Source organism: Podarcis melisellensis (assembly GCF_964234715.1).
Source record: "Podarcis melisellensis genome assembly, chromosome: 6".
NCBI lineage: Eukaryota > Metazoa > Chordata > Lepidosauria > Squamata > Lacertidae > Podarcis > Podarcis melisellensis.
Window position 1 is genome coordinate 8,103,703 of NC_138538.1, and position 24,516 is coordinate 8,128,218.

At 46.9% G+C, this 24,516-nt stretch overlaps 1 protein-coding gene and 1 long non-coding RNA gene across 2 annotated transcripts in view; one reads left to right on the top strand and one right to left on the bottom strand.

The window, feature by feature from the left end:
* Nucleotides 1-24,516, bottom strand: part of COL20A1 (collagen type XX alpha 1 chain) — a 135,701-nt gene that overhangs the window by 69,982 nt on the left and 41,203 nt on the right. The window contains exons 12-18 of the mRNA XM_081916618.1: nt 23,838-23,967; nt 23,148-23,293; nt 13,250-13,373; nt 12,116-12,255; nt 11,723-11,852; nt 8,741-8,883; nt 7,433-7,565 (exon numbers count right to left, since the gene is read on the bottom strand). Coding sequence (XP_081772744.1) covers nt 7,433-7,565; nt 8,741-8,883; nt 11,723-11,852; nt 12,116-12,255; nt 13,250-13,373; nt 23,148-23,293; nt 23,838-23,967 — 946 coding nt within the window. The remainder of the gene's footprint in view (nt 1-7,432; nt 7,566-8,740; nt 8,884-11,722; nt 11,853-12,115; nt 12,256-13,249; nt 13,374-23,147; nt 23,294-23,837; nt 23,968-24,516) is intronic.
* On the top strand, nt 184-10,660 carry LOC309373202. The gene is made up of 3 exons (XR_014169830.1): nt 184-374; nt 9,714-9,856; nt 10,525-10,660. It is a non-coding gene; the product is annotated as an uncharacterized lncRNA (long non-coding RNA).

Here is a 24,516-nt window from a genome sequence, read left to right on the forward strand (position 1 = left end):
CCCGCAGGCCCTGCAGAATCTTGACAACATGGTTTTGACAGGTGGAAAGAAAGGTCAGGGGTTTGAGGCTGCCCAGAAGGGAACAAATGTTCCCTTGCACAAGGGGTGCCATCTGTGCCAGCCGTCTTAAATCTTCCTTGATTAAAAAAGCAAACAAACCCTCCCTCTCCCGCCTTCTCTTTTCAAGAGGGGCTAAGCAACTTTCTCCCTTGGATTCACTGGCAAAACACAGCATCCAAATTTGTGAGCCAGACAGAAGAACCTCAAGTGAAGTAGACAGTGTGGTGAGCAATAAAAGAGAGAAGATGTGGTTGGAGAATGTTTCTGGGTGATTATCATCCTTCCTGTTCTTCAATCTTCCATCCACCTTACAGGTACTTTACAGGCAGCGGGGTCCTTCAATATTATTAAGATGTGTTCAAAATGCACTGGTAGGTTTTTGACTACGGGGATGATATTGTTTTATCTAGTACTGTAGGTTTTTTTAAGAGAGAGAGAAAGACATATTCATTGTTGTGAGATACAGAATAAGGTCAGAGCTAGGCAGATGGAAGGCTAGCTCAATGGATCTGTTTGAACATTGTGGGACAAGGCAAATAAGAGGCAATCTGGGGCACAGATTCGGGTTCAGATTTTAAAGCAAAACTACTGAATTTGAACTTTTCATGCAAGCGGGAACCATTCCCTTGAAATTCACACTGCCCAGAATTTTTGCAGTGTGGTTCTCAAATTGAGCTATGTGTGTCAAATGCATCTGTTTCAAGAAAATGTGTATTGAAATGCATTGTATTAGAGAAAATTGCTTGCAAAAGAAAACGCATATTAGGAAAGATTGCATACAAAAGTGGGTATGTTAGGAGAGATTTGCAGTAAAATGCTCGTGGAGTTCTGTGTTGTTGTTTTTTAAAAAGCTAAGCAATGCAGAAATGTGGAGAACTGAACTTATGTCTAGAAAAAATAGAGAGACCGAAATTGACAGATCCATCCATCCTTAGTTCAGATCCACCCAGCTCACTCCCAAATATATCCCTTTACTTTCTCCCATATAACAGAAAACTGCCATTCACTTCTGCCATTCACTCACAACCTAGAAACACGGGAAGCTGCCTTATACCAAAGCAGACCATTGAATCCATCTACCTTTCTCTAGATGGAATGGTCTGCACCAGCCTTCTTCACCCTTGTGTTCCCAGAGATGGTTAGACTACCACTCCCATCGTTGGTAACCATTGGTCTAAGGATGATGGGAGTTGTAGTCCCATCAGGGGACTCAAGGATGAAGAACACACTGGTTGGCAGCAGCCCTTCTTGGTTTCCAAAGAGCTCTTTTCCCACCCTACCTGAAGATCCCGGTTGGGGGAGGGGGGACAAAGTGTGTTTCTCCACCTCTGATAGAAACCCTATGGAGGTTAATGTGCCTTACACAGAAATACTTTACAACACACATGCACAGAGCAAGGTCTCTGCAGTATTTAGGCCTTTTTGCACACACAAAACAAACAGGCACATATATTCTGGGCATTATTTTTCGCTAGTCAATGAATAATTGACAATACCAAGAAGTGCACCCAGGATATATCCTCCCCCACCTTGTTAATTTATTTGCTTGCTAGTTTTAATGTATTCATATCCCATCTTTCTGCTCAGAAGGTCAACATTTCTGCTTAATTATCATAAACGAAACTTTAAAAGTGGTGCTAAGACCCCCCAACTGCACCATACATCAAAATCATTATCTTACCACTTTAAACAGTCCTGGCTCCCCCCTCCCCCATCTCCAAAGCATGTGGGATTATTATTTTTTTTAATGGATAGTTCAGATTGCCCTTTGTAAACCATTAAGCGATCTTCAGTCAAGTAAGCGTCATGTTAATATTGTTACATAAATAAAATGCCTTATCCGTTGCCAAGTATTCAGCCTTTCTCTTCCACAGCCCCCTGCAACGAATTTAGCTTCAGACTCGAAGAGCAGCTATTCTGTTCCACATCAGAAAGCTAGGTTTTGGACAACCCTCACTTTTATTCAGAAACTTCAGTGAGAAATGCTTTCTCCTGGGACAACCAGGGGAGGGGAAGCCTGCATTGCCTTGCCTCCTGCTGAGCTTACAACTTCTGGAACACTTCAACGATGACCTTTGAAGTTCATCAATTCTTGAGAGAATCTCTGCCTGTTTTCAAGTGCCTCGCAAACTGAAGTTGATATCACATTTCCTTTTCCTTTCCTTTTTGTAAAAAACCTATCCTTTTCAAAAGGACACAACCCAGAACCTTAGGGAGAGCACGAAATTAGAAGGTCGAGGAAAAGTAAATTGAAAAATGGGTGCAAAACAGAAACGTATAGAATATTCCAAGATGCTTAGAGCTTTTGGAAAGAAAAGGGGGGGGGAACCTTCTTTTAGGGCCTGGCAGGGGGTGGGGGAGAATGAGAAACTTAGTTCAGAGAAGCAAAGAATCTTTTGTTGAAAGTTCTCATTTAACAGAAGCAGGCTGCGCAACTAAAAGATTCTTTAGGAATATTTTTATAGCAGTTGGGAAGTGAGTTAGCAGTGCAGAAAACTTCTTGTAGGAGCTTGAGAGAAGTGCTTGTTTAGTTAGCACAAGGATTTATCATTGCATATTGAAATTTTATCCCCATCTAACCACACCATTAAGATTGCCAGAAGAAATATCAACAACCTCAGATATGCAGATGACACAACCTTGATGGCAGAAAGTGAGGAGGAATTAAAGAACCTTTTAATGAGGGTGAAAGAGGAGAGTGCAAAATATGGTCTGAAGCTCAACATCAAAAAAACGAAGATCATGGCCCCTGGACCCATCACCTCCTGGCAAATAGAAGGGGAAGAAATGGAGGCAGTGAGAGATTTTACTTTCTTGGGCTCCATGATCACTGCAGATGGTGACAGCAGTCACGAAATTAAAAGACGCCTGCTCCTTGGGAGAAAGGTGATGGCAAACCTAGATAGCATCTTAAAAAGCAGAGACATCACCTTGCCAACAAACGTCTGTATAGTTAAAGCCATGGTTTTCCCAGTAGTGATGTATGGAAGTGAGAGCTGGACCATAAAGAAGGCTGATCGCCAAAGAATTGATGCTTTTGAATTATGGTGCTGGAGGAGACTCTTGAGAGTCCCATGGACTGCAAGAAGATCAAACACATCCATTCTTAAGGAAATTAGCCCTGAGTGCTCACTGGAAGGACAGATCCTGAAGCTGAGGCTCCAATACTTTGGCCCCCTCATGAGAAGAGAAGACTCCCTGGAAAAGACCCTGATGTTGGGAAAGATGGAGGGCACAAGGAGAAGGGGACGACAGAGGACAAGATGGTTGGACAGTGTTCCCAAAGCTACCAGCATGAGTTTGACCAAACTGCGGGAGGCAGTGGAAGACAGAAGTGCCTGGCGTGCTCTGGTCCATGGGGTCACGAAGAGTCGGACACGACTAAACGACTAAACAAACCACACTACACCTCCCCAAAATCTGCTCTGCTCTCGATCATATTCACTGGGCTGATTTTCATTCCGGACATGGGACAACACCAGCAATTTCCACTCCCACTTCTGACAGAATTCTGCAGCGCACCTAATTAAAATGTGCAAATTTCATGCAAATCGGTGTCTCCTTTTGTCCGCTTCTTCAATGGTGCGTTTCCTCTTGTTCTGGCAGTGCGCAAGCAGCCGTCCTAATCAGAAATAACCTACCGGTAATAGAGCTTGCTGAGATTTCCCTCCCAACTGATATACTTGGCCCTTCTGGAGTGCTCTGAACACTTTGTTCTACAGAAAACCCTTTGGCCTTGCTAGTGATTGGCAGCAATGATTCACTTGAGTGTTTCCTCCTGAATTATGCTATTCTGAAGATTCCAGGCAAAGTTAATTCTTCTTTAATATGTATTAAAAAGATACTATTTTTGCCTGTCGTGATCCATTTTGAGCACTGGAGCCGAAAAGCAGAATCTAGATCAGTAAATATGACTCAAAGCAAAGGGTGCTGGTGCCAGGATAGCTGGTAATCTGAGTCTCAGCTAACTCCCCAAAACGTAAAAAACCTGGCTAAATGAGAGAAATAGAGGATGGTTATTAAGTAAATGGTGTTCTGCTCACTGCCAGCAAAGCCATTAGTCAGGAAGTATTAATTAAGGGGGGACTTTCATGGAGGACCCTTTCTAACCTCTCATCCTTTTGTACCAAGCAAGGAGCAGTCTCTACCTTGACACATGGTCTGGCTGGCAACTTCTCTTTCATTTCTGAGAGTGCTGCTTGTGAAGGGTGATTCAGCACTCCGGATAGGCGCTCATGTGTGTGTGTGTGCTCTCCTGCCTTGAAAGACTGCTGCATCATTGTAAACAAGAAGTCGCCTCTGTCCAAAGACTAATCTGTCAGTGCAAATGCAACACTGAGCCTTGCAGCAAGTGACAAGCAAGCAGATTTAACAGCTGCATGATCTAAGGTAGGGATAGTGAATAGGCTGCTAGGTTCAGGAGTATCCCAGAGCCTGAGATTTCAGGGCCCAAACCTGAGAGTTAGGGGTGGCAGCCAGTGATTTCATGAAAGGAGGTTCCTGGTGATGGAGGTTAATTGGGAGAGGGGAACGGGGGAGTGCAGAATTCCTGATCTATGATTGCAGTCATGGGATTTTTGTCTTTCACATGATGGTGTATGTTTTGACTCCACAGAGTGGGAAGTGACGGAGACAGGATGTTTGTGTTACCATGTTCCGTGAAGTGGGACTATTGTCCTTTGTTCTTTTTCTTTTTGCTGTCTGATGCTAGAGAGAGAGGGAGCAATGTTGCAGTGCCCCTTGTGTGTTTATATGCAAATAAAGTAGATTAGCCAAAATGCTGAGCTGCTGAGGTCTGTCACACAAGGTGCGCAAACTCTGCGGATCCCTAAGTGTGCCGGTGTCGGTTGGCATCGGTCGCTGTGATGTTCGGGAAGAAGAAAGCTCCCGAACAATTGACCAGGAGGGAGGGAACATGCCAATCAAGCATGTTTCTCTGCCAGAGTCCTACTCAAGTGTAGGCTGAACTCCTGACAGCCAGGGTATATTTTGCAGCTAGCACGTGCCAGGCTGAAGCTTGCAAGCTACATATACACAGTGTTCTTTTATTCATTTATTTTAAATTAAAGGCACTCTCGCCCACCTGGAGCTTCAGTCCCCTCACCTGTCACCTGGCCAGGCAAACCTGGACTTCAGGTCAGACCTGGAGAACTGGCAACCCTAGTTGCAAATGTGGGACTCCAACTCCCATCAGCCCCAAGTCAGAATGGTCAGTGGTCAGGGATGATGGGACCTGGAGTCCAACTCTGGAAGGCACCATGTTAGATGCCAGAATGGCTGCTAAAGGGTTTACAGGTATGAATAGGCAGATGTAGGGAGCTACCTGATGGCAAGTCAGGCCATTGGTCCACCTAGCTCAGTACACTCAGTACATTTCTAGTCCAACACTGAGGTGCTAGGACTGAACCTGCAATTTTCTGCAGATGCTCTGCCACTGAGCTATAGCCCTTGCCCAAAAATTGGTATCTGAAGATTTGGCACATTGCTGCCACATCTGAGAAATCAAGGGGAGACAAATGCTGATGGTTTTAGGAGAAAGTGGGTTTTGTCCTGCGGCATTTTGGAACAACAAACAACATCTGCATTTTTTTCTCTGTTATCGTGCTTTCACTGGATCGAGAAATGTGCATGAACTGAATGCAATGCATTTCCTATGTTTTGCATATTTTGCATAACAATAATAAAATAATTAATTTTTTTAAGACTCCTTTTGGGGGCTACTGTAACACGATTACCCCTCTGTACTGTTTGACTTCAGCAGCTCAAAGAAAATGTATTAAATTGTATCCCTCTCCCCCCTTTTTTTTGCCCTTGAACTGCCAGCAAATGATTCTACACTTGTACTATCATTTCATTAATCTGAAATAAGTGGCACAAGCCCTCACCCCAGCCCCTTCTCCTATTCCATTCTCATATTTACTAATTCTGCCAGTTGCTCACCAGCTGCCAAATAGCTACCAGGCCGTGTTCAAGGTCTTGTTCCTGGAAAATGAAGTCCTGAATGACTCAGGAACAGATTATCTGAAAGACCAAGTTCCTTTGCACAGACATGCCTGACCACTTAGGTCATCAGGGGAAAACATACTGGAAGCCTCATATACTCTGGGTTGCGATCTAGGTTGGAGAAAGCTAGTGTAGGGGTTTAAGAAAAAGAAATCTCCACTGAAACCTTTCATTACGATCAGAAATGGACAAGCAAACAGCAATGCTCTTGAAGCCCTGGTGTAGCAAAATCCCAACACCTGCTCTCACTGAGTACAGCTGCATTTTTAACTAAATGCAAATTTCACAGTCTTCAAGGTAGCCCCACATATCAACACTTTGCAGTAATCAACCCTGGCTGTTCCAACAGCATACTGGTAAATAAGATCTGGGGCAACCGTTTCCCAGAGAAATAGTTACTCCAGACTTGGTCAGCTTCACAGAAGCAGTTGTAGATTGTGATGCCATTTTCAGACGTGATTCAATTGTCAACTAGCAAATTAAAGGTAAAGGGACCCCTGACTGTTAGGTCCAGTCACGGACGACTCTGGAGTTGCGGCGCACATCTCGCTTTACTGGCTGAGGGAGCCGGCGTACAGCCTCCGGGTCATGTGGCCAGCATGACTAAGCCGCTTCTGGTGAACCAGAGCAGCACACGGAAACACCGTTTACCTTCCCGCTGGAGCGGTGCCTATTTATCTACTTGCACTTTGACGTGCTTTCAAACTGCTAGGTTGGCAGGAGCAGGGACTGAGCAACGGGAGCTCACCCTGTCGCAGAAATTTGAACCGCCAACCATCTGATTGGCAAACCCTACGCTGTGTGGTTTAGACCACAGCACCCACCCACATCCCAACTAGCAAATTAGGGTGGCGCAATCACAGTTGCTTGGCAGCTCTCATGAGACAAACCAACTTCTCCCAAAAGAACTTCTTGCAATAAGGAAAGAGAGAGGAGATGGATTGGGAAGTGTGAGATAACCCTTGCTTTGACGCAACACCTCCTCGCAAAACAGATCATAATGAATGCCGGTTAAATTGCCAACGACACTCAAGAAACAGGTCGCCTGGAAGCGCCCTCAAAATGTGTGCGTATGTGAGTTAGCGGCTGATAGTTCTGTTTCCATGCCCAGCATGTCAGCACTTCCCTCCATGGTTACAGTCACAGTGACTAAGAGACAGTTTTCCAGCCACTGCTTCAAATCGCCATAGACACAGGCTGCGAGACAGCCAGTCCCCCTCAGCCCCCAGGCTTTCTGCTGCAGCACCTGACTCCTGATTATCATGGCTTTCCACTTCAATGGCGTATTCATGGCTTAGTTATACGCTATCCAGCACCATCAGGTCCCAGCTCCCGAGATTACAGAGACTGCTTGTTCCTGCTCACTTACTGATCTTGTGCCGGACAGAGATGGTATCGCTCCGAGCCCCATCTCTGTAATACGCCCATATTGAGATCTGGTACTCGGTGTTCTTTTTCAGGCCAGGAAGAATAGAAGACGCCAAATTTCCAGCAACAGACAGCTATGGGAGAGAAGAACAAAGGCAACCTGAATTCTAGGCATCTGCATAGTTGGCCAATGTTTTTATGAAGAAGAGGCTGTGGGTGCATAATGCCTTCTGGGAGTCAAACCATCACAAGTGGTGCAAAAGAGCCCTTTCCTGATGGGATCTTCTGGCCACTTAAAAATCTTTTGCAAGAAGCTTCAAAGTTGGGTGAGACTGCCAGTGATGAGTTAGGGAGTGTTTAATCCTTCCCCCTATGGCATCATCCAGATCTCTATTGTCCCCTTGGCAATGCTGTTGGCCCCACAGTGGGAGGGGATAGAATATAGTACCTGTAAAGGTAAAGGTAAAGGGACCCCTGACCATTAGGTCCAGTCGTGGCTGACTCTGGGGTTGCGGTGCTCATCTTGCTTTATTGGCCGAGGGAGCTGGCGTACAGCTTCCGGGTCATGTGGCCAGCATGACTAAGCCGCTTTTGGCGAACCAGAGCAGCGCACGGAAACGCCGTTTACCTTCCCGCTGGAGTGGTACCTATTTATCTACTTGCACTTTGACGTGTTTTCGAACTGCTAGGTGGGCAAGAGCAGGGACCGAGCAATGGGAGCTCATCCCGTCACAGGGATTCGAACCACCGATCTTCTGATCGGCAAGTCCTAGGCTCTGTTTCCTTTTCCTAATAGCATCCAGGTGGGTCAATTTAGAAAGGGGAGATCTATACACCTATTCTCACAGGGCTACTTTGCCAATCAAAATCAGAGCATCCCCATTTGACATATACATATATTCAACACACTGGCAAAGGCCACCCTTTTGGGTAGGCCATTGTTACCAAATGGTAGCCTGCAAAGATACTTAGAATCATAGAATTGGAGAATTGGAACCCCCTGCAGAGTCCAGTGCAGGAATCTCAGCAAAAGCATCCATGAGAAATTGCCATCCAAGCTCTGCTTAAAAACATCCAAGGAAGGGGAGTCTACCACCTCCCTGAGGAAGACCATTCCACCCACCGTCTAACAGCTCTTACTGTCAGAAAGTTCTTCCTGATGTTTAGTCAGGTCATCTATTCCAACCAGGTGGAATCTTTTGCCCAACGTGAGGCTCAAACCCCCAACCCTGAGATTAAGAGTCTCACGTTCTACCAACTGACTTAGCCTGATTCAACTTACTCTGCCTTCCCCAGAGTGGCGACATACCTCCTGCGCCCTCTTTTCCCCAATCACATTCCACTTGATCTGGTAGACAACCACGTCAGATGCTGCAGATGCTTCCCATTCAAGCTGGACCTCCCCTTGCGAGAGCTCGGTGACCTTCAGGTGGCTTGGTGGGGGCACCTTTACTGAGGGAAGGAACAAACTGAAGTTCAGAAGCTCGGCTCTGTGCTCGCCGGTCCTGGAAGGATCCTTTTAAAAAGTCCCATATGCTCAGAGACTTGGCGCCTGTTCATTGGGGGAGATAGGAAGCCCAGAGCACTCGTTCTTTAGATGTCCCTTTTATGAAGATGCATGTAATGAGACCATTGATCCCCTGCTGGTGAGGCTTGCTGACCTCCTGGAAAAGCAAAAATTTGACCTTTTCCTGTTAGGCAAAGATCATAAGACGACCCGGATAGTGGCCAGATTCTGTGTACTGATCTGTAGGCGCAGACCATCTCCCGACCCAATCTACAGTCATACCTCAGGTTATAGATGCTTCAGGTTGAGTTTTTCAGGTTACGGATGCTCCGAAACCTGGAAGTACCGGAACAGGTTACTTCCGGGTTTTGGAGGTCGCGCATGCGCAGAAGCGCTAAATCGCACTTTGCGCTTGCTCAGAAGTACCGAATCGCAACCCGCGCAGATGTGCCGCTGCGGGTTGCGAATGCTGTGGGTTGTGAATGTGCATCCCACACGGATCACGTTTGCAACCCGAACTGTAGTTCGTTAAGAGAATCCCCAAACTTGGTTCCATGAGTGACTCTGGGCCATCTCTCTACAGTAGCTTATCTTAAAGTTTTAAGTGTCTATACGCTTATCGCATTTATAAATTTTAAATTTATTGTTGTACATTGTTTTAAATGTTTGTTTTCCTTCTGGGATTGTACCCCCAAGTGTGTTTTATAAGCTGGTCTCCGGCCATAATAAATTGTCTATCCTAACTGAAGTTCAGCTTCTGTCCGTTTTGTCCCAGCCATAAGGAGCCCAGGCCATCCTGCCACCAAGCTAGCAGAGCAGATGGCAAGGGAGTGGAGTGGCAACCGGGCAGCTGCCTTGAAGCATCACATATTTCACTTCTCCAGACCCCAAACGACAAAGGCCCATCCTGAAGGGCTGGTAAGTCACATTTCTGCAACCATTAATTAAAGCCTTGTTATTTCATTTGAGGGAGAAGAGAGGTTCCATTTGGCATTTGCAACTGCAAAAAAAACTCAGTCAGGAAGGGCATTCAAGGAGAAAATAATTATATATTATTAAAAAGGAAAGTTGGGGTGGGGAGAGAGAGATTGTTTCTCATGGATGTGGTGGAGACTCAGGAACTTTACAAGCTGAACTGTGCTCAAAGTTCCAGAGAAGCTTTGTTCCCAATTTCCAAATGGAATCGCAGAGGATTTTTTAAATTTAGAAAATCAGGACAAGGAATAGATTATCTGCATCATTAAAATAGAAAGAAAGGGAAGCAGAAGATGTACTTGCTCTTGCTCTGAAGTTAATATTTAAATGAAAATATTTACATCTCTCTATTAGGCTTAGTATGCACACACTAATAAAACACGTGAATGTCAGCATTTGGTTTAGTGGTGTTTATATGGAATTGTATAAACTTACCTTGCAAAAAAACACATTTGTATTTGACAAGTAATTTTTGTACAAAATGACATTATGCTAATGAAGTGCACATATCTATATAAACAGCTGCTTTTGTCTCTGGTTGTACAAGTTAAAACTTATCAGCAGGGCCTGCTGGTAACCTAATTGTTATTCTTGATTTTCTTCTGTGCCAGAGCCTCTCCTACAATGGGCTTCCAGCCTCGCCTTCTAATTGTCTTCCAAGATGGTTTGACCTCAGCTTCCAATTAGGAATGTATGAAATCACATCTACCATTTGGCTAACCAGCTCAGTGCTGCCAACACTGGCTGGCAGTGCCTCTCCAGGGTGTCAGATGGGGAATCTCTCCCAGCAATCCCTGGGGGTTGAACCTGGAACCTTGGACCTGCAAGGTATGTGTTCTGCCACTGAGCTACAGCCCTTCCTCTTGCAAGACGCTCAGCATCCTTAGTACTTAGTACTATGTAAACAAAAGCCTTGCTCCACACTCTGGAACTATTTCCTCACAGGGCTTGGAGACTCTGCCTCTCTCGCTGCCTGCACTGCTTCCCCAGAGCTTGAGGGTGAAGCTGATGGGAGTTGTTGTCCAGCAACACCAGAAGAACCAACAGGTTTCACATCTCTGCCTTAAAGGCTTAGAAAAGTCTGTGGCAAGGTAGACATTTTCAGCTGGAGAATCTTTGGGTCACTTTGGTTTAAGGCCGTAGTTAACACTGGGGTATCGACTGTGGTTAATATGGCCAATTTTCATCCTACCAGCAACCTGAAAGAACGCAACACCTCTGATGGTGTTCCAGCTGCCCAATTTCCAATAATAATAATAATAATAATAATAATAATAATAATAATAATAATAATAATAATAATAATAATATATTTATACCCCACCCATCTGGCTGGGTTTCCCCAGCCACTCAGGGCAGCTCCCGGCAGAATATTAAAAACACGATAAAACATCCAACATTAAAAGCTTCCCTAAACAGGGCTGCCTTCAGATGTCTTCTAAAAGTCTGGTAGTTGTTTTTCTCTTTGACATCTGGTGGGAGGGCGTTCCACAGGGCGGGCGCCACTACCGAGAAGGCCCTATGCCTGGTTCTCTGTAACTTGGCTTCTCACAGCAAGGGAACTGCTAGAAGGCCCTTGGCGCTGGACCTCAGTGTCCAGGCAGAATGATGGGGGTGGAGATGCTCCTTCAGGTATACGGGATTGAGGCCGTTTAGGGCTTTCAAGGTCAGCACCAACACTTTGAATTGTGCTTGGAAACATAATACGTGGTTCAACATTATATAGAACTTCAGTATCCAACTGCAGCTTTGTGGACCACCTGGACTTCCAACGGCTGCATTTCCCCAAGCTGACCAACCCTTGCTTACATGTGGTGACGTTGGCCGTTACAGGGAAGGAGTCCCCTTCATCATAAACGGAAATCACGCTGACAAAATACTGCGTCAACGATGAGAGAGGCTTCAGCACAGCAAAGGATGCATTGCCAGGAACGTCCACCTGAAATGTAGAAAGTGTTAGGGTTGCAGAGTGTCTTCTAGTAGGGTTTCGCTGTTTGACGCCAGCAGCAGAGACCATTAATTGCCCGTGCTGTCTGGAAGATGATATAATAACTTCTGCTCTGTAAGGAAAGTCTTAAGCACTGCCTGCACCGCTGAATAATTGTCTCTGTGTCTCCTTCGACATGTCTAGCAAGCTTTTGTTGTTGCAAAACAACGGACCTCGTTTGGATACTGCAAAGCGGCTCTTACAGTCTTACTCACCTCTCCAGTGTTGCTCCCCCTGCTGGAGATGTATGTTACACGGTGCTTTTTCATGGCATGTGAAGCCGCCTCCCAGTTGACCCTGACTGAGGCATGGCTGATGTTGGAGAAATGCAAGAACTGTGGAGGGCTCAGGGCCACTGCAAGACAAAATCATGGGGAATTATGGCATGTCCGCACTAGAGACAGAAGCCCAGTTTAATTTCATGGCACTTCTCCCCAAAAGATCAGGAAATTCCTGTTCACTAGAGAGGCTAGAGGGACGCGGGTGGCGGGTTAAACCACAGAGCCTAGGACTTGCCAATCAGAAGGTTGGCGGTTCAAATCCCCGGGATGGGGTGAGCTCCCGTTGCTCGGTCCCTGTTCCTGCCAACCTAGCAGTTCAAAAGCACTTCAAAGTGCAAGTAGATAAATAGGTACCGCTCTGGCAGGAAGGTAAACGGCTTTTCTGTGCGCTGCTCTGGTTCGCCAGAAGTGGCTTAGTTATGCTGGCCACATGACCCGGAAGCTGTATGCTGGCTCCCTTGGCCAATAAAGTGAGATGTGCGCCGTAACCCTAGAGTCGGCCATGACTGGACCTAATGGTCAGTGGTCCCTTTACCTTTAGAGAGGCTAGGGACATCTCCTAGGACCAAGACATTCTCAGAATCCTGGAAAAGAATATTCCCATTTCCATTAACCCCTCCATGTCTGTTAATCCACTTTTAACATTAACAGTTTTCCTCTTTTCCTTATGGGTGTTTTCCTTAAAGTGCCACAAAGTTTGCTCCTTCTTCCTACAGATCCAGATATGGACTACCAAACGATGATCAATGGCTACTCTGTTGGACTGCTAGGTTTAGTTTATTATGCCACTTTGAACAGACATGGCTTCACCCAGAGAATTCTGGGAGCTGTAGTCAGAAGACCCCCTATTTCCCTCACAGTGCTACAATTTCCAGAGTCCCCTTGTGAATAAGGATTTATTGTGAAGCCACTTCCCAGAATTCTTTGGGGGAAACCACAGCTGTTTGAAGTGGCATCACAGTGCTTTAAACATATTGTGTGAATGGGGTCTTAGTCCGAACTTCTCCCCAGCCTCCAGAGAACCCTATCAAGGCCATGCCGACGTTAAATCACACAGGCGGGACTTACAAGTGGTTTCCTGTACACTTGCCGGATCGCTAGCATCTTCTCCGTACATTGCGTAAACGGCCAGCGAGTATTCAGTGTTGGGGGACAAGCCTTCAAGAAGAACGTAAGGATGTTCTACTTTAACCTGGAAAAAGAGAGAGAGAGAGAGAGAGAGAGAAAGTGCGAAGAGAGACGTGGGTGATTTTAAACCCCAACAAACAAGACTGAAGCAGCTGACCAGGTGAGGCGGTGGGAGGGAAGTGAGTGTCTGGAGGCGGTTGGAGGATGGATGGCAGCTAACAGATTGAGGTTGAATCCTGACAAGGCAGAAGTACTGTTTTGGGGGGACAGGGGGCAGGCGGGTGTGGGGGATTCCCTGGTCCTGAATGGGGTAACTGTGCCCCGGAAGGACTCACAGCTGTCCATGGAGGCACAGGTCAATTCTGTGTCAAGGGCAGCTGTCTACCAGCTCCACCTGGTGCGCAGGCTGAGACCCTACCTGCCCACAGACTGTCTCGCCAGAGTGGTGCATGCTCTAGTTATCTCCCGCTTGGACTACTGCAATGAGCTCTATGTGGGGCTACCTTTGAAGGTGACCCGGAAACTGCAATTAATCCAGAATGCGGCAGCTAGACTGGTGATTGGGAGTGGCCGCCGGGACCACATAACACCGGTTCTGAGAGATCTGCATTGGCTCCCAGTACGTTTCTGAGCACAATTCAAAGTGTTGGTGCTGACCTTTAAAGCCCTAAACGGCCTCGGTCCTGTGTACCTGAAGGAGCGTCTCCACACCCATCGTTCAGCCCGGACACTGAGATCCAGCGCCGTGGGCCTTCTGGCAGTTCCCTCATTGCGAGTAATGAGGTTACAGGGAACCAGACAGAGGGCCTTCTCGGTAGTGGCACCCACCCGGTGGAACACCCTCCCTCCAGATGTGAAGGAAATAAGTAGCTATCCTATCTTTAAAAGACATCTGACACCTGTTCTGGGAAGTTTTTAATATTTAACGCTGTATTGTTTTTAACACTTGATTGAGAGCCGCCCAGAGTGGCTGGGGAAACTCAGCCAAATGGGCGGGGTATAAATAATAAATTATTATTATATTATTATTACTGGGCAGGTCAGTGTGGTGCAAACTCTCTGGCAGAGTAAAGCTGGCACTCCTGCTGGTGTTTGCTGACCACACTGACCTCACTGTTGTCTACCCCCTTCCTTCCTTCCTTCCTTCCTTCCTTCCTTCCTTCCTTCCTTCCTGTTTGTTTGTTTGTTAAATAAATTGTATTGGGTTTTCTGTACAAAAAATAAAGCACAACTTATGTATTACAGGTAATAGTTAAAACAACACAATGGTAATACTAATAAAATCAAACAATATTGACTCTGGGCTTCCTCAACTAGGGATTCATTCGGGTAAGTAAAAGAACTGAAATATTCTTAAACAGTTGTTGGCAGCTCCCTCTCCTATATTTTAATTTCAGGGCACATAGAAAAAGACCAGCAGCAGATCAGGGGAAAATAAAAGCTAAAGAAACTTAAATCAACCAAGGCATGACAGAAAAGCTTAGCCCACGTATATTCCAAGTGTTTGCTGATCAAGTTTGGAAATTAAAGCAGTCTGGGGGAAAATGCCCCTTGCACAAGACTATTTTCTCCTGACAATCTCCGATGTCCATTTTGATTGCCATTTTGTCATGACAACCGCCGGACGGAACAACATTGCTTACTGTTAATAGCTATTTGCAGCACTGAGCACCACTGTCAGGCACATTTAAAAAGGCAAAGGAGCTGAATGTTAAAATATTCAGGACAGGCAAAATAAAATACCTCTTCACCTGGTACACAGTTAAACTACAGAATTGGCTACTGGTAGCTATTAGCCAAAGGGACGCGGGTGGCGCTGTGGGTTAAACCACAGAGCCTAGGACTTGCCGATCAGAAGGTCAGTGGTTCAAATCCCCATGACGGGGGTGAGCTCCCGTTGCTCGGTCCCTGCTCCTGCCAACCTAGCAGTTCGAAAGCACGTCAAAGTGCAAGTAGATAAATAGGTACCGCTCTGGCGGGAAGGTAAACAGCATTTCCGTGCGCTGCTCTGGTTCTCCAGAAGCAGCTTAGTCATGCGGGCCACATGACCCGGAAAAACTGTCTGCGGACAAACGTCAGCTCCCCTGGCCAGTAAAGTGAGATGAGCGCCACAACCCTAGAGTCAGCCACGACTGGACCTAATGGTCAGAGGTCCCTTTACCTTTTTAGCTATTAGCCACAGGGGCTATTTTTACCTCCATTGTCAAGGCAGTTTGCCTGATTTCCAGATGCTGGGGATCAGAGGTGGGGAGAAAATTGAAAGCAAAAACAAACCAACAAAAAATCTAACCTGACCTCCTTAGCTTCTAAATGGGAGAGAAGTTTAATCATGCCGTCCCCACACCTGAATTCAACTGATCCTTAGTGCCAGGATAAATTCCAGCCTTTGATGGCATTCCTTGTTCTTTGCAATGACCTTCACAATGCTTCCCGCTGACACTCCTAAGGGTTGTGGGTCATTAGCAAGCACCGGAAATATATTTTCAGGCATTTGACCCTTTCAATGGGCAGGGGAAAGCTTTTCAAAGCACCTGAGTGTGAAACATTCGGAAGAGCTCTCCCAGGAGCATTCATCGGAGCAGGGAAAGTTCTCAGCCTCAAGCAAGCAAGGCCCCAACAGAAGAACAAAGAGTCACAGCAAAGGGGAACAGCTGGCCAGAGAGAGGCTCCCTGCCTTTGTGATACAAAACATTTCACACTGTGCAGAACAAACAGGAGGAGAGGAGGGTTTGGGAGGGTTAATAAATGCGAGCCCTTATACAAGGGATACAGGAGGGTCCCTGATTACCTGGGCACATCTGTCTGCAAACTGGAGTATGGAGGAAAGCCTTTCTTTCCTTTCTGCATTTTAACGCTCCTGAATGTTCATTACAGCGAGTCTGCTGCCACCTTCCGCCCATCTGGCAGAACTACATGAGCACCGCACAAGATTTCTGCCAGTGGATTCCCAAAGTTAGAATCATAGAATTGTAGGGTTGGAAAGGACCACGAAGATCATCTAATGAAGGGGTCAGCAAACTTACCGCACCTCAGGCCAGTGTCTCCAGCACCGATCACACGGCGGGCCAGAGGGCGGAGGAGTGCATGCCCTAACACTTGTGCACACGATATTTCCAGCACACATCTGGGTTGGAGAAGCACTGGAAATAGCTTGTGTGCATGTGCACGGGCCTTCTCCTACCCGGATGTGACCAGAAATAATGCTTGCGCATGTGCACCAGCTATTTCCAGTGCTCCTCTGACACGGAAGTGGGCAGCCGTGCAGCGCAGCGCCAGTAAGAGCAGGCAGAAGCAGCAGGTGGCGGGGGTCGCCGCAGGCTGGATAAACGAGTCCCTCGGGCCTTATCCGGCCTGTGGACCTTAGTTTGCGGACGCCTGATCTAGTGCAACCCGCTGCAATGCAGGAATATTTCACCCAATGTGGCTCGAACATGCAGCCCTGTGCTTAAGAGTGTCATGTAGCTGATGAAGTAGCTCAGTGGCTGCAGCATGAGATTCTGAATCTCAAGGTCGTGGGTTCTAGCCCCGCAATTCTATGATACAAACATAGAATTGTAGATTCAGAAGGGACCCTGAGGATCATCGAGTCCAGCCCCCTGCAATGCAGAAATACGCAGATCCCCATATGGGGATCAAACCCATAACCTGGGATAGCTCAATAGGTACAGCATGAGATTCTTAATCTCATTGCCTTGGGTTCAAGCCCCACGCTGGGCAAAAGATTCCTGCATTTTCAGGGGGTTGGACTAGATGACCCGTAAGGTCCTTTCCAACTTTACAATTCTGTGACTCTATGTAACCTTGGCATTGTGAGCCCCACACTCCAGCCAACTGGTCCCATCCAACTCTACAGTTCTATGACTCTATGCTCCTGTTGATTTTTTTGTTTTTTGCTAACTGGAGTTTGAGGATCAGATTCTACCTTTTCCTATTGCATTGCACACACTCTGTCTGGTCACTTTGATCCTTGGGAGAGACACTCCTAGGAGTTCTGCATGCTCCCATGGTTTGTCTTATATCCACTAAGACCAGGGCTTTTAGTGTGGGGGAATCTCCCCTTTGGAATGTGCTCCCAAGGAACATCCTGGTCCTGAATGAGGTAACTGTGCCCCTGAAGGACCAGTTGTGCAGCCTGGGACTCATTTTAGACTCACAGCTGTCCATGGAGGTGCAGGTCAAGTCTGTGTCCAGAGCGGCTGTCTACCAGCTCCATCTGGTACACAGGCTTAGACCCTATCTGCCCGCAGTCTGTCTTGCCAGAGTGGTGCATGCTCTGGTTATCTCCTGCTTGGACTACTGCAATGCGCTCTGTGTGGGGCTACTTTTGAAGGTGACCCAGAAAATATAACTAATTCAGAATGTGGCAGTTAGACTGGTGACTGGGAGTCGCCTGAAAGACTTACATTAGCTTCCAGCATGTTTATGGGCACAATTCAAAGTGTTGGTCTGACCTTTAAAGCCCTAAATGGCCTCGGCCCAGTATATCTGAAAGAGTGTCTCCACCCCCATCATTCAGTCTGAGATCCATCTCTGAGGGCCTTCTGGCAGTTCCCTCACTGCAAGAAGCAAAGTTACAGGGAACCAGGCAGAGGGCCTTCTCGGTAGTGGTGCCCGCCCTGTGGAATACCCTCCCATCAGATATCAAAGAGATAAACAAATACAGTAGTACCTCTGGTTGTGAATGGGATCCATTTGGGAGCCCCATTCACAACATGAGCAGAACACAACCCATGTCTGCACGTCTGTGCGTGCGCGGGTCATGATTCACTGCTTCTGCACATGCACGTGATGTCATTTTGCGCGTCTGTGCATGTGCAAGCAGTGAAACCCGGAAGTAACCCTTTCTGGTACTTCCTGGTCACCGTGGAACTCAACCTGAAAACGCGCAACTTGAAACAAATGTAACAAGAGGTATGGCTGTATCTAACTTTTAGAAGACATCTGAAGGCAGCCCTGTTTAGGGAAGTTTTTAATGTTTGATGAATTATTGTATTTTAATATTTTGCTGGAAGCCGCCCAGAGTGGCTGGGGAAACCCAGCCCATTGGGCGGGGTATAAATAAATTATTATTATTATTATTAGGCAGGCGCTAACAGCACTCGCATTCAGGAGCCTGAGTAAAACTCACCTGTCCACTCAGGGGTGAACCCAACATCAAGATCTCACTTTGCTTTCATAGAATCATAGAGTTGGAAGAGACTACAAGGGCCATCGAGTCCAACCCCCTGCCAAGCAGGAAACACCATCAGAGCATTCCTGACATATGGTTGTCAAGCCTCTGCTTAAAGACCTCCAAAGAAGGAGACTCCACCACACTCCTTGGCAGCAAATTCCACTGTCAAACAGCTCTTACTGTCAGGAAGTTCTTCCTAATGTTTAGGTGGAATCTTCTTTCTTGTAGTTTGGATCCATTGCTCCGTGTCCGCTTCTCTGGAGCAGCAGAAAACAACTTTTCTCCCTCCTCTATGTGACATCCTTTTATATATTTGAACATGGCTATCATATCACCCCTTAACCTCCTCTTCTCCAGGCTAAACATGCCCAGCTCCCTTAGCCGTTCCTCATAAGGCATCGTTTCCAGGCCTTTGACCATTTTGGTTGCCCTCCTCTGGACAAGTTCCAGTTTGTCAGTGTCCTTCTTGAACTGTGGTGCCCAGAACTGGACAAAGTACTCCAGGTGAGGTCTGACCAGAGCAGAATACAGTGGCACTATTACTTCCCTTGATCTAGATGCTATACTCCTATTGATGCGGTCCAGTCGCACAACAAAGCGTATTCCACCTGAGAGGTACCAGGCCACAGGTGCGTGGGTAAGTTTCGCACAGTGCGAATCTGAGAGTTGTGAGGTGGTTCCACAGTTGCCTAACAGGAACGCCAGGAGAGGGCGCAAGGCATTGGGGAAGGGATTGATCTCACAGAGTTTTGCTGAGGATGTTCCACAGGTCCAGTCAGAATCCGACGCAAGAGGGGGTGTGATAGTTCAGAACTTAACTGGTTAAGTTGTTCTGGGTGTGCGTCACATTCTGACGTCAGCTTTTAGAAGCTGGGAGGAGTCAACCACCTTTCTCTGGGTCTTTGAGAGAGAAAGACGTGCCTTTGCTATGGCTGAAAGAAGTCCTGGATTCTGTTGATGAAATATTTCAATAAACAACTGTAAATGGACTTAAGTGCTCTCTGAGTTTATCTGAAGCTAGGCGACAGTCTTTTACCGCTGTGTTTTACTCTCCACGACGTGACCAGGAGGGTAGCAGAAGTGCGCAGTTCGTGAGGAAGCGTGCCGGACCGTGGTAAAGGGCTAATTGGCGATCGTAAACCAATTAGACGGTCACGTCTTCAATCAATCAATATCGCACAGGTTATGGAGGTCAGTCACCGCTCGTAAAGCTGTCGCTGGAGGCTGCCGGAATGCTTTGAAGTCAGCGTTCTGAGGCAGAGGGGCAAGCCGGAGGCAAGCGGCTGGCTGAAAGACGCAAAAGTTTGCCTGGTGCTACAAAGCAGAGCTGCTGAGAGAGCTGGAAGCTAAGAGCAGCTGGGAATCGTTTCTCCTCGGAAGGGAGAGCCAGAAGAAGCTGAAGCTGATCGTAAGTAAGCTTGGGCCCCCCTGGGAGAACGGGAGAAGATGGTGGAGAGCCAGGATATACCGGTAGAAACCCTAACTTTAAAAAGTTGGGCAACCTGGAGCAAAAGAATAAGGGGTTGGTTCCTGGTCCATGGGCTTTGGGAAGCAAACCAGAGGGAGCCACTAGCACCCCTCAGCCGGGATGCGGCTGGAGCTGACGTTGCAGGCTGTGAGGCTGTGTTGCCTGAAGATAGCCAGCAGAGAATGCAACAAGAGCTGGATATGCTCAGAGCATGCGTTCATGCATCGCTGAGACCCCACTTGGAGGGTGTAAAATCAGCGTGGGCTGCCTGGGAGGTGCTGCGAAGTCTGTGTGAAGTTTCAGCAGGAGGCCAGGGCCCTGGAGACGCTGGACAAGTAGCCCCTGTTCCTGAATCAGCCTCAAGGAGCGCTGGTGAGCAGATCGGGGGGGGCGAAGAATTCCAAAGGCAAGTTTAAAAAACTTTCCACTGGAAGTGCTGAAGTGGAAGGGAGCTTCAGAGGGGTGAGGCTGGTGGGAGGCGCCGTTCCAGAAGAAGGAAGGCCAGGCCAGCTGGGAGGAGCCCCGGGCAGTGTTTTTCCACTGGAGCTGAACATCTGCGTCGCTGCTGCAAAGAGCCGAAGCAGGATGTTGCCAAGGACACTTCCCATGGGAACCAGCCGGGTTTCCATGGCAACAAGCCCGGCCAGGCGGGCAGGCGAGGAAGTGGACGTGCCAAACGCGAAGAAGAGCCTTATCAGCTCTCTGCAAGCATGGCTTTGTTTGAGAACAGCTGTGTGAGAAACACTGAGCTGAGCTTTGTAATAGACTCAGCAGCTAACCGCAACATGGTTCCTGAGACACCTGCAGTTAAGATGTGGAATTGCACGGCGGTTCCAGCAGGACAAACTGTTTTATTCGCAGATGGACAGAAAAGAAATGTCACTAACTGTGCTACATTGTTCCTTTCTGTTTTGCAGGAGCAGATCGAAGTGTGCACCATCCCAGAGATGCCTCACTGTCTTTTGTCTGTGCCTTATTTGTTAAATAAGGGGTTCAAAGTTTGTTTTGAAAATGCTGTCTGTACAATCTCCAAAGGGGAGAGGATACTTGCCAAGGTTAAGAAGGGGCAGAATGATCTTTTCATTCTTAAAACGTCTCTTGGGGGTGAGGGGAAGGTTGAGAAAGCACAAGCGTTGCGTGCTACAGTTCCCAATCAGCGTGCTATAATTCCCGCTCATGTCACATGTGCTTGCGTATGGCATCAGAGAACAATTCATGGGTCGGTAGAAGACTTGCAGACTCTACCTGAGGTTACCAAAGGGTGTAGGATTAAAAATTGTGGAAGTGCCATTAATTGTGACACTTGCAGACAGGGAAAGGTAAAAGGGTGCAGTTACCCAAAGGTGGAGAGGGTAACCACTAAACCCTTTGAGCTGGTACACATAGATCTGTTCAGTCCTGTCAAGGAACAGAGTCTGAGAGGGGCCAGGTTTCTGCTAATGATTCAAGACAGTTTTTCGCAGAACACCTGGAGTTTTGGTCTCAAGTCCAAGGAGGATGCAGCACAGCTGATCAGGAGCTGGATTGAGGAGGTAGAACAGAGGTTCTCCACCAGGGTGAGAGCAGTCATCAGTGACAAAAATGCTAAGTACACTGGTTCTGCTCTGCAGAAGTTCTTTCACAAGAAAGGGATACGTCACACAGTTACTGATCCCCAGCAGAGGGGGGTGGCAGAGCTTAGAAGTGAAGCTCTGGTTAGGGCTGCACAGGTGATGCTGACAGATGCTGGGTTACCTCCTAAGTTTTGGCTGGAGGCAACCAGATGCGCGTGCTTCACCTGGAATCGGGTCTACAATTCACTGGTAGGTGACACACCTTACTTCATGTTGCATGGCAGAAAACCCCAGGTCCATTTTCTGCGCAAGTTTGGCTCACCTGCATCTGTGCCGGTGCCTGAGGCTTTGCGAGGGCCAGATGGATCCAAGTTCCAGAAAATGATCTTCTGTGGGTATGAACCAGCAGCATGTGCATGGAGATTTGCTTACCCGTCAGGTGATCAGAGTAAAGTGCTGATCAGTAAACACGCTGAATTCTTTGAGCAGGATGAAAGGCCAAAGATTGTTGTCCAGCGTGATGTTCTTTCAGAATGTCTCTCTGATCCAGAGGACAGTTCTGATGAGGAGGAAGGAGAGGCTGAGTCTGCTGATGACGACCAGGTCACTGACCAGGGTCAAGAGCAGGATGGGGCATCTCCACAAGTTGTTAAAAGAGAGCCCAAGAGTGAGCCTAGTTCCCCTGTGAGTGTAATGGAAAGGATTCGAAGATGCTTCAAGTCAGAGGGGGAATCCCATGATGCTGAGGACACACCTGCTGACCACAGTGAGTCAGAGGAAACACCTGAGTTTGTACCCAGGCGGTCCAGTCGCACAACAAAGCGTATTCCACCTGAGAGGTACCAGGCCACAGGTGCGTGGGTAAGTTTCGCACAGTGCGAATCTGAGAGTTGTGAGGTGGTTCCACAGTTGCCTAACAGGAACGCCAGGAGAGGGCGCAAGGCATTGGGGAAGGGATTGATCTCACAGAGTTTTGCTGAGGATGTTCCACAGGTCCAGTCAGAATCCGACGCAAGAGGGGGTGTGATAGTTCAGAACTTAACTGGTTAAGTTGTTCTGGGTGTGCGTCACATTCTGACGTCAGCTTTTAGAAGCTGGGAGGAGTCAACCACCTTTCTCTGGGTCTTTGAGAGAGAAAGACGTGCCTTTGCTATGGCTGAAAGAAGTCCTGGATTCTGTTGATGAAATGTTTCAATAAACAACTGTAAATGGACTTAAGTGCTCTCTGAGTTTATCTGAAGCTAGGCGACAGTCTTTTACCGCTGTGTTTTACTCTGCACGACGTGACCAGGAGGGTAGCAGAAGTGCGCAGTTCGTGAGGAAGCGTGCCGGACCGTGGTAAAGGGCTAATTGGCGATCGTAAACCAATTAGACGGTCACGTCTTCAATCAATCAATATCGCACAGTGAGGTCTGACCAGAGCAGAATACAGTGGCACTATTACTTCCCTTGATCTAGATGCTATACTCCTATTGATGCAGCCCAGAATTGCATTGGCTTTTTTAGCTGCTGCATCACACTGTTGGCTCATGTCAAGTTTATGGTCAACCAAGACTCCTAGAGTCTTGTATAGGGGATGCATCTTATCTCTGATAAAAAACCAAACCCACCATTGTGATTACAGTCAAAACCAATATCCTTTACCTCTTTGGTACCATCTTCTGCTCCATTGGGTGCTGAGGAGCAAAGAACCAGATACTGGCTAGCTCCATCTGCTGGCTCCCAGCTCAGTCGTATGCTGTTGTGGCTGATTTCAGAAGCTCTGAGGGACCCAGGGGCAGAGAGAGGCACTATGGAGCCGAAACATTAAAAGAGAAATTATCAAAGGGAAGTACGTTTCCTCACCCAAAGCTGCTGCCAAATGTGAACATTTGCCCGGCAAAACAACATGCTACTTTGCTCTGAAAATAAACACACGTATCTGCACAGTCTACAAATTATGCAGATTAAATATCTATTAACCGTTGAGCAAATAACAGGCTTAAAATATTTCAAGGCTAAGAGTATTAAGCAATTTTTAAATTAAATATTCTCAGATAGAGGTCTTTTATTAGCCATGAATGTCTGGTTCAAAGATAGGAGAAAGATCATCTGAGCCATGATCTCAGAGCAAGACCTTCTGGCTAGTATAAGGTAAGGTTACCAGATGTCCCTGTTTCCTGGGGACAGTCCCCAGATTTATAAATCAGTCTCCTGACAAGATCCACTGAAGTTGAAAAGTGACCCTGGATTCATTGAAAAAAATCTGGTCACCTCAGTAGAAGGGGCATGGCTATCAAAGTAGCACCTGGGACACAATTAAACCGAAGACCAGTCAATCAATTCCTGGCTTACATGTTGAGGTGATGCCTCTGAGTCCATCTCCAACTGCGTTCTCATAAATAGGAAACACTGAGACCAGATATTCTGTGTGGGATGTCAAGTTGAGGAGCTGCACGGCCGAGGCTGCCCCATCTAAAACCACCTAAAAATATACACAGAAGTTGCACTGAGGATGGTCATGGAACCTGATTTTGTTTGAAAGAAGATGAAGTCCCTACCAGAGGAGAATGGCCGATCAAGTCAATGGATTATGCCAAAATGGCAAAAATTAAACAAACCCCTGTGTTGCAAAGAGAACGTCAGCAATATCTAGGCAACACGATGATCATGTACATACACAATAGACAACCTTTATAGAATTCCTTCAAACCATAATAAGTACAAAATGGAATCCTTAGTCTCAAAGTCTCTGAAAATCTTTAAATGGAGCGAGGTAACAGACTTTGTACGATGAAAGACAAGCTTTGTGTATTCAGCGAATGTAAGGTCCAACACTGAACAGTGATTCCAGATATTGACTACTGTTTCGTTGAATTCTTTGTCAGCGTGGTGGGAGGATATAGAATTGCTTCATAAACCCATCTTATTTCGAATGAATGTATGTAAATGAAAATATCAAATGCTGTGGAACAGTGCTCATGTAATAATGTAGTCACTGCAGTACCTCACTTCATTTAAAGATTTTCAGAGA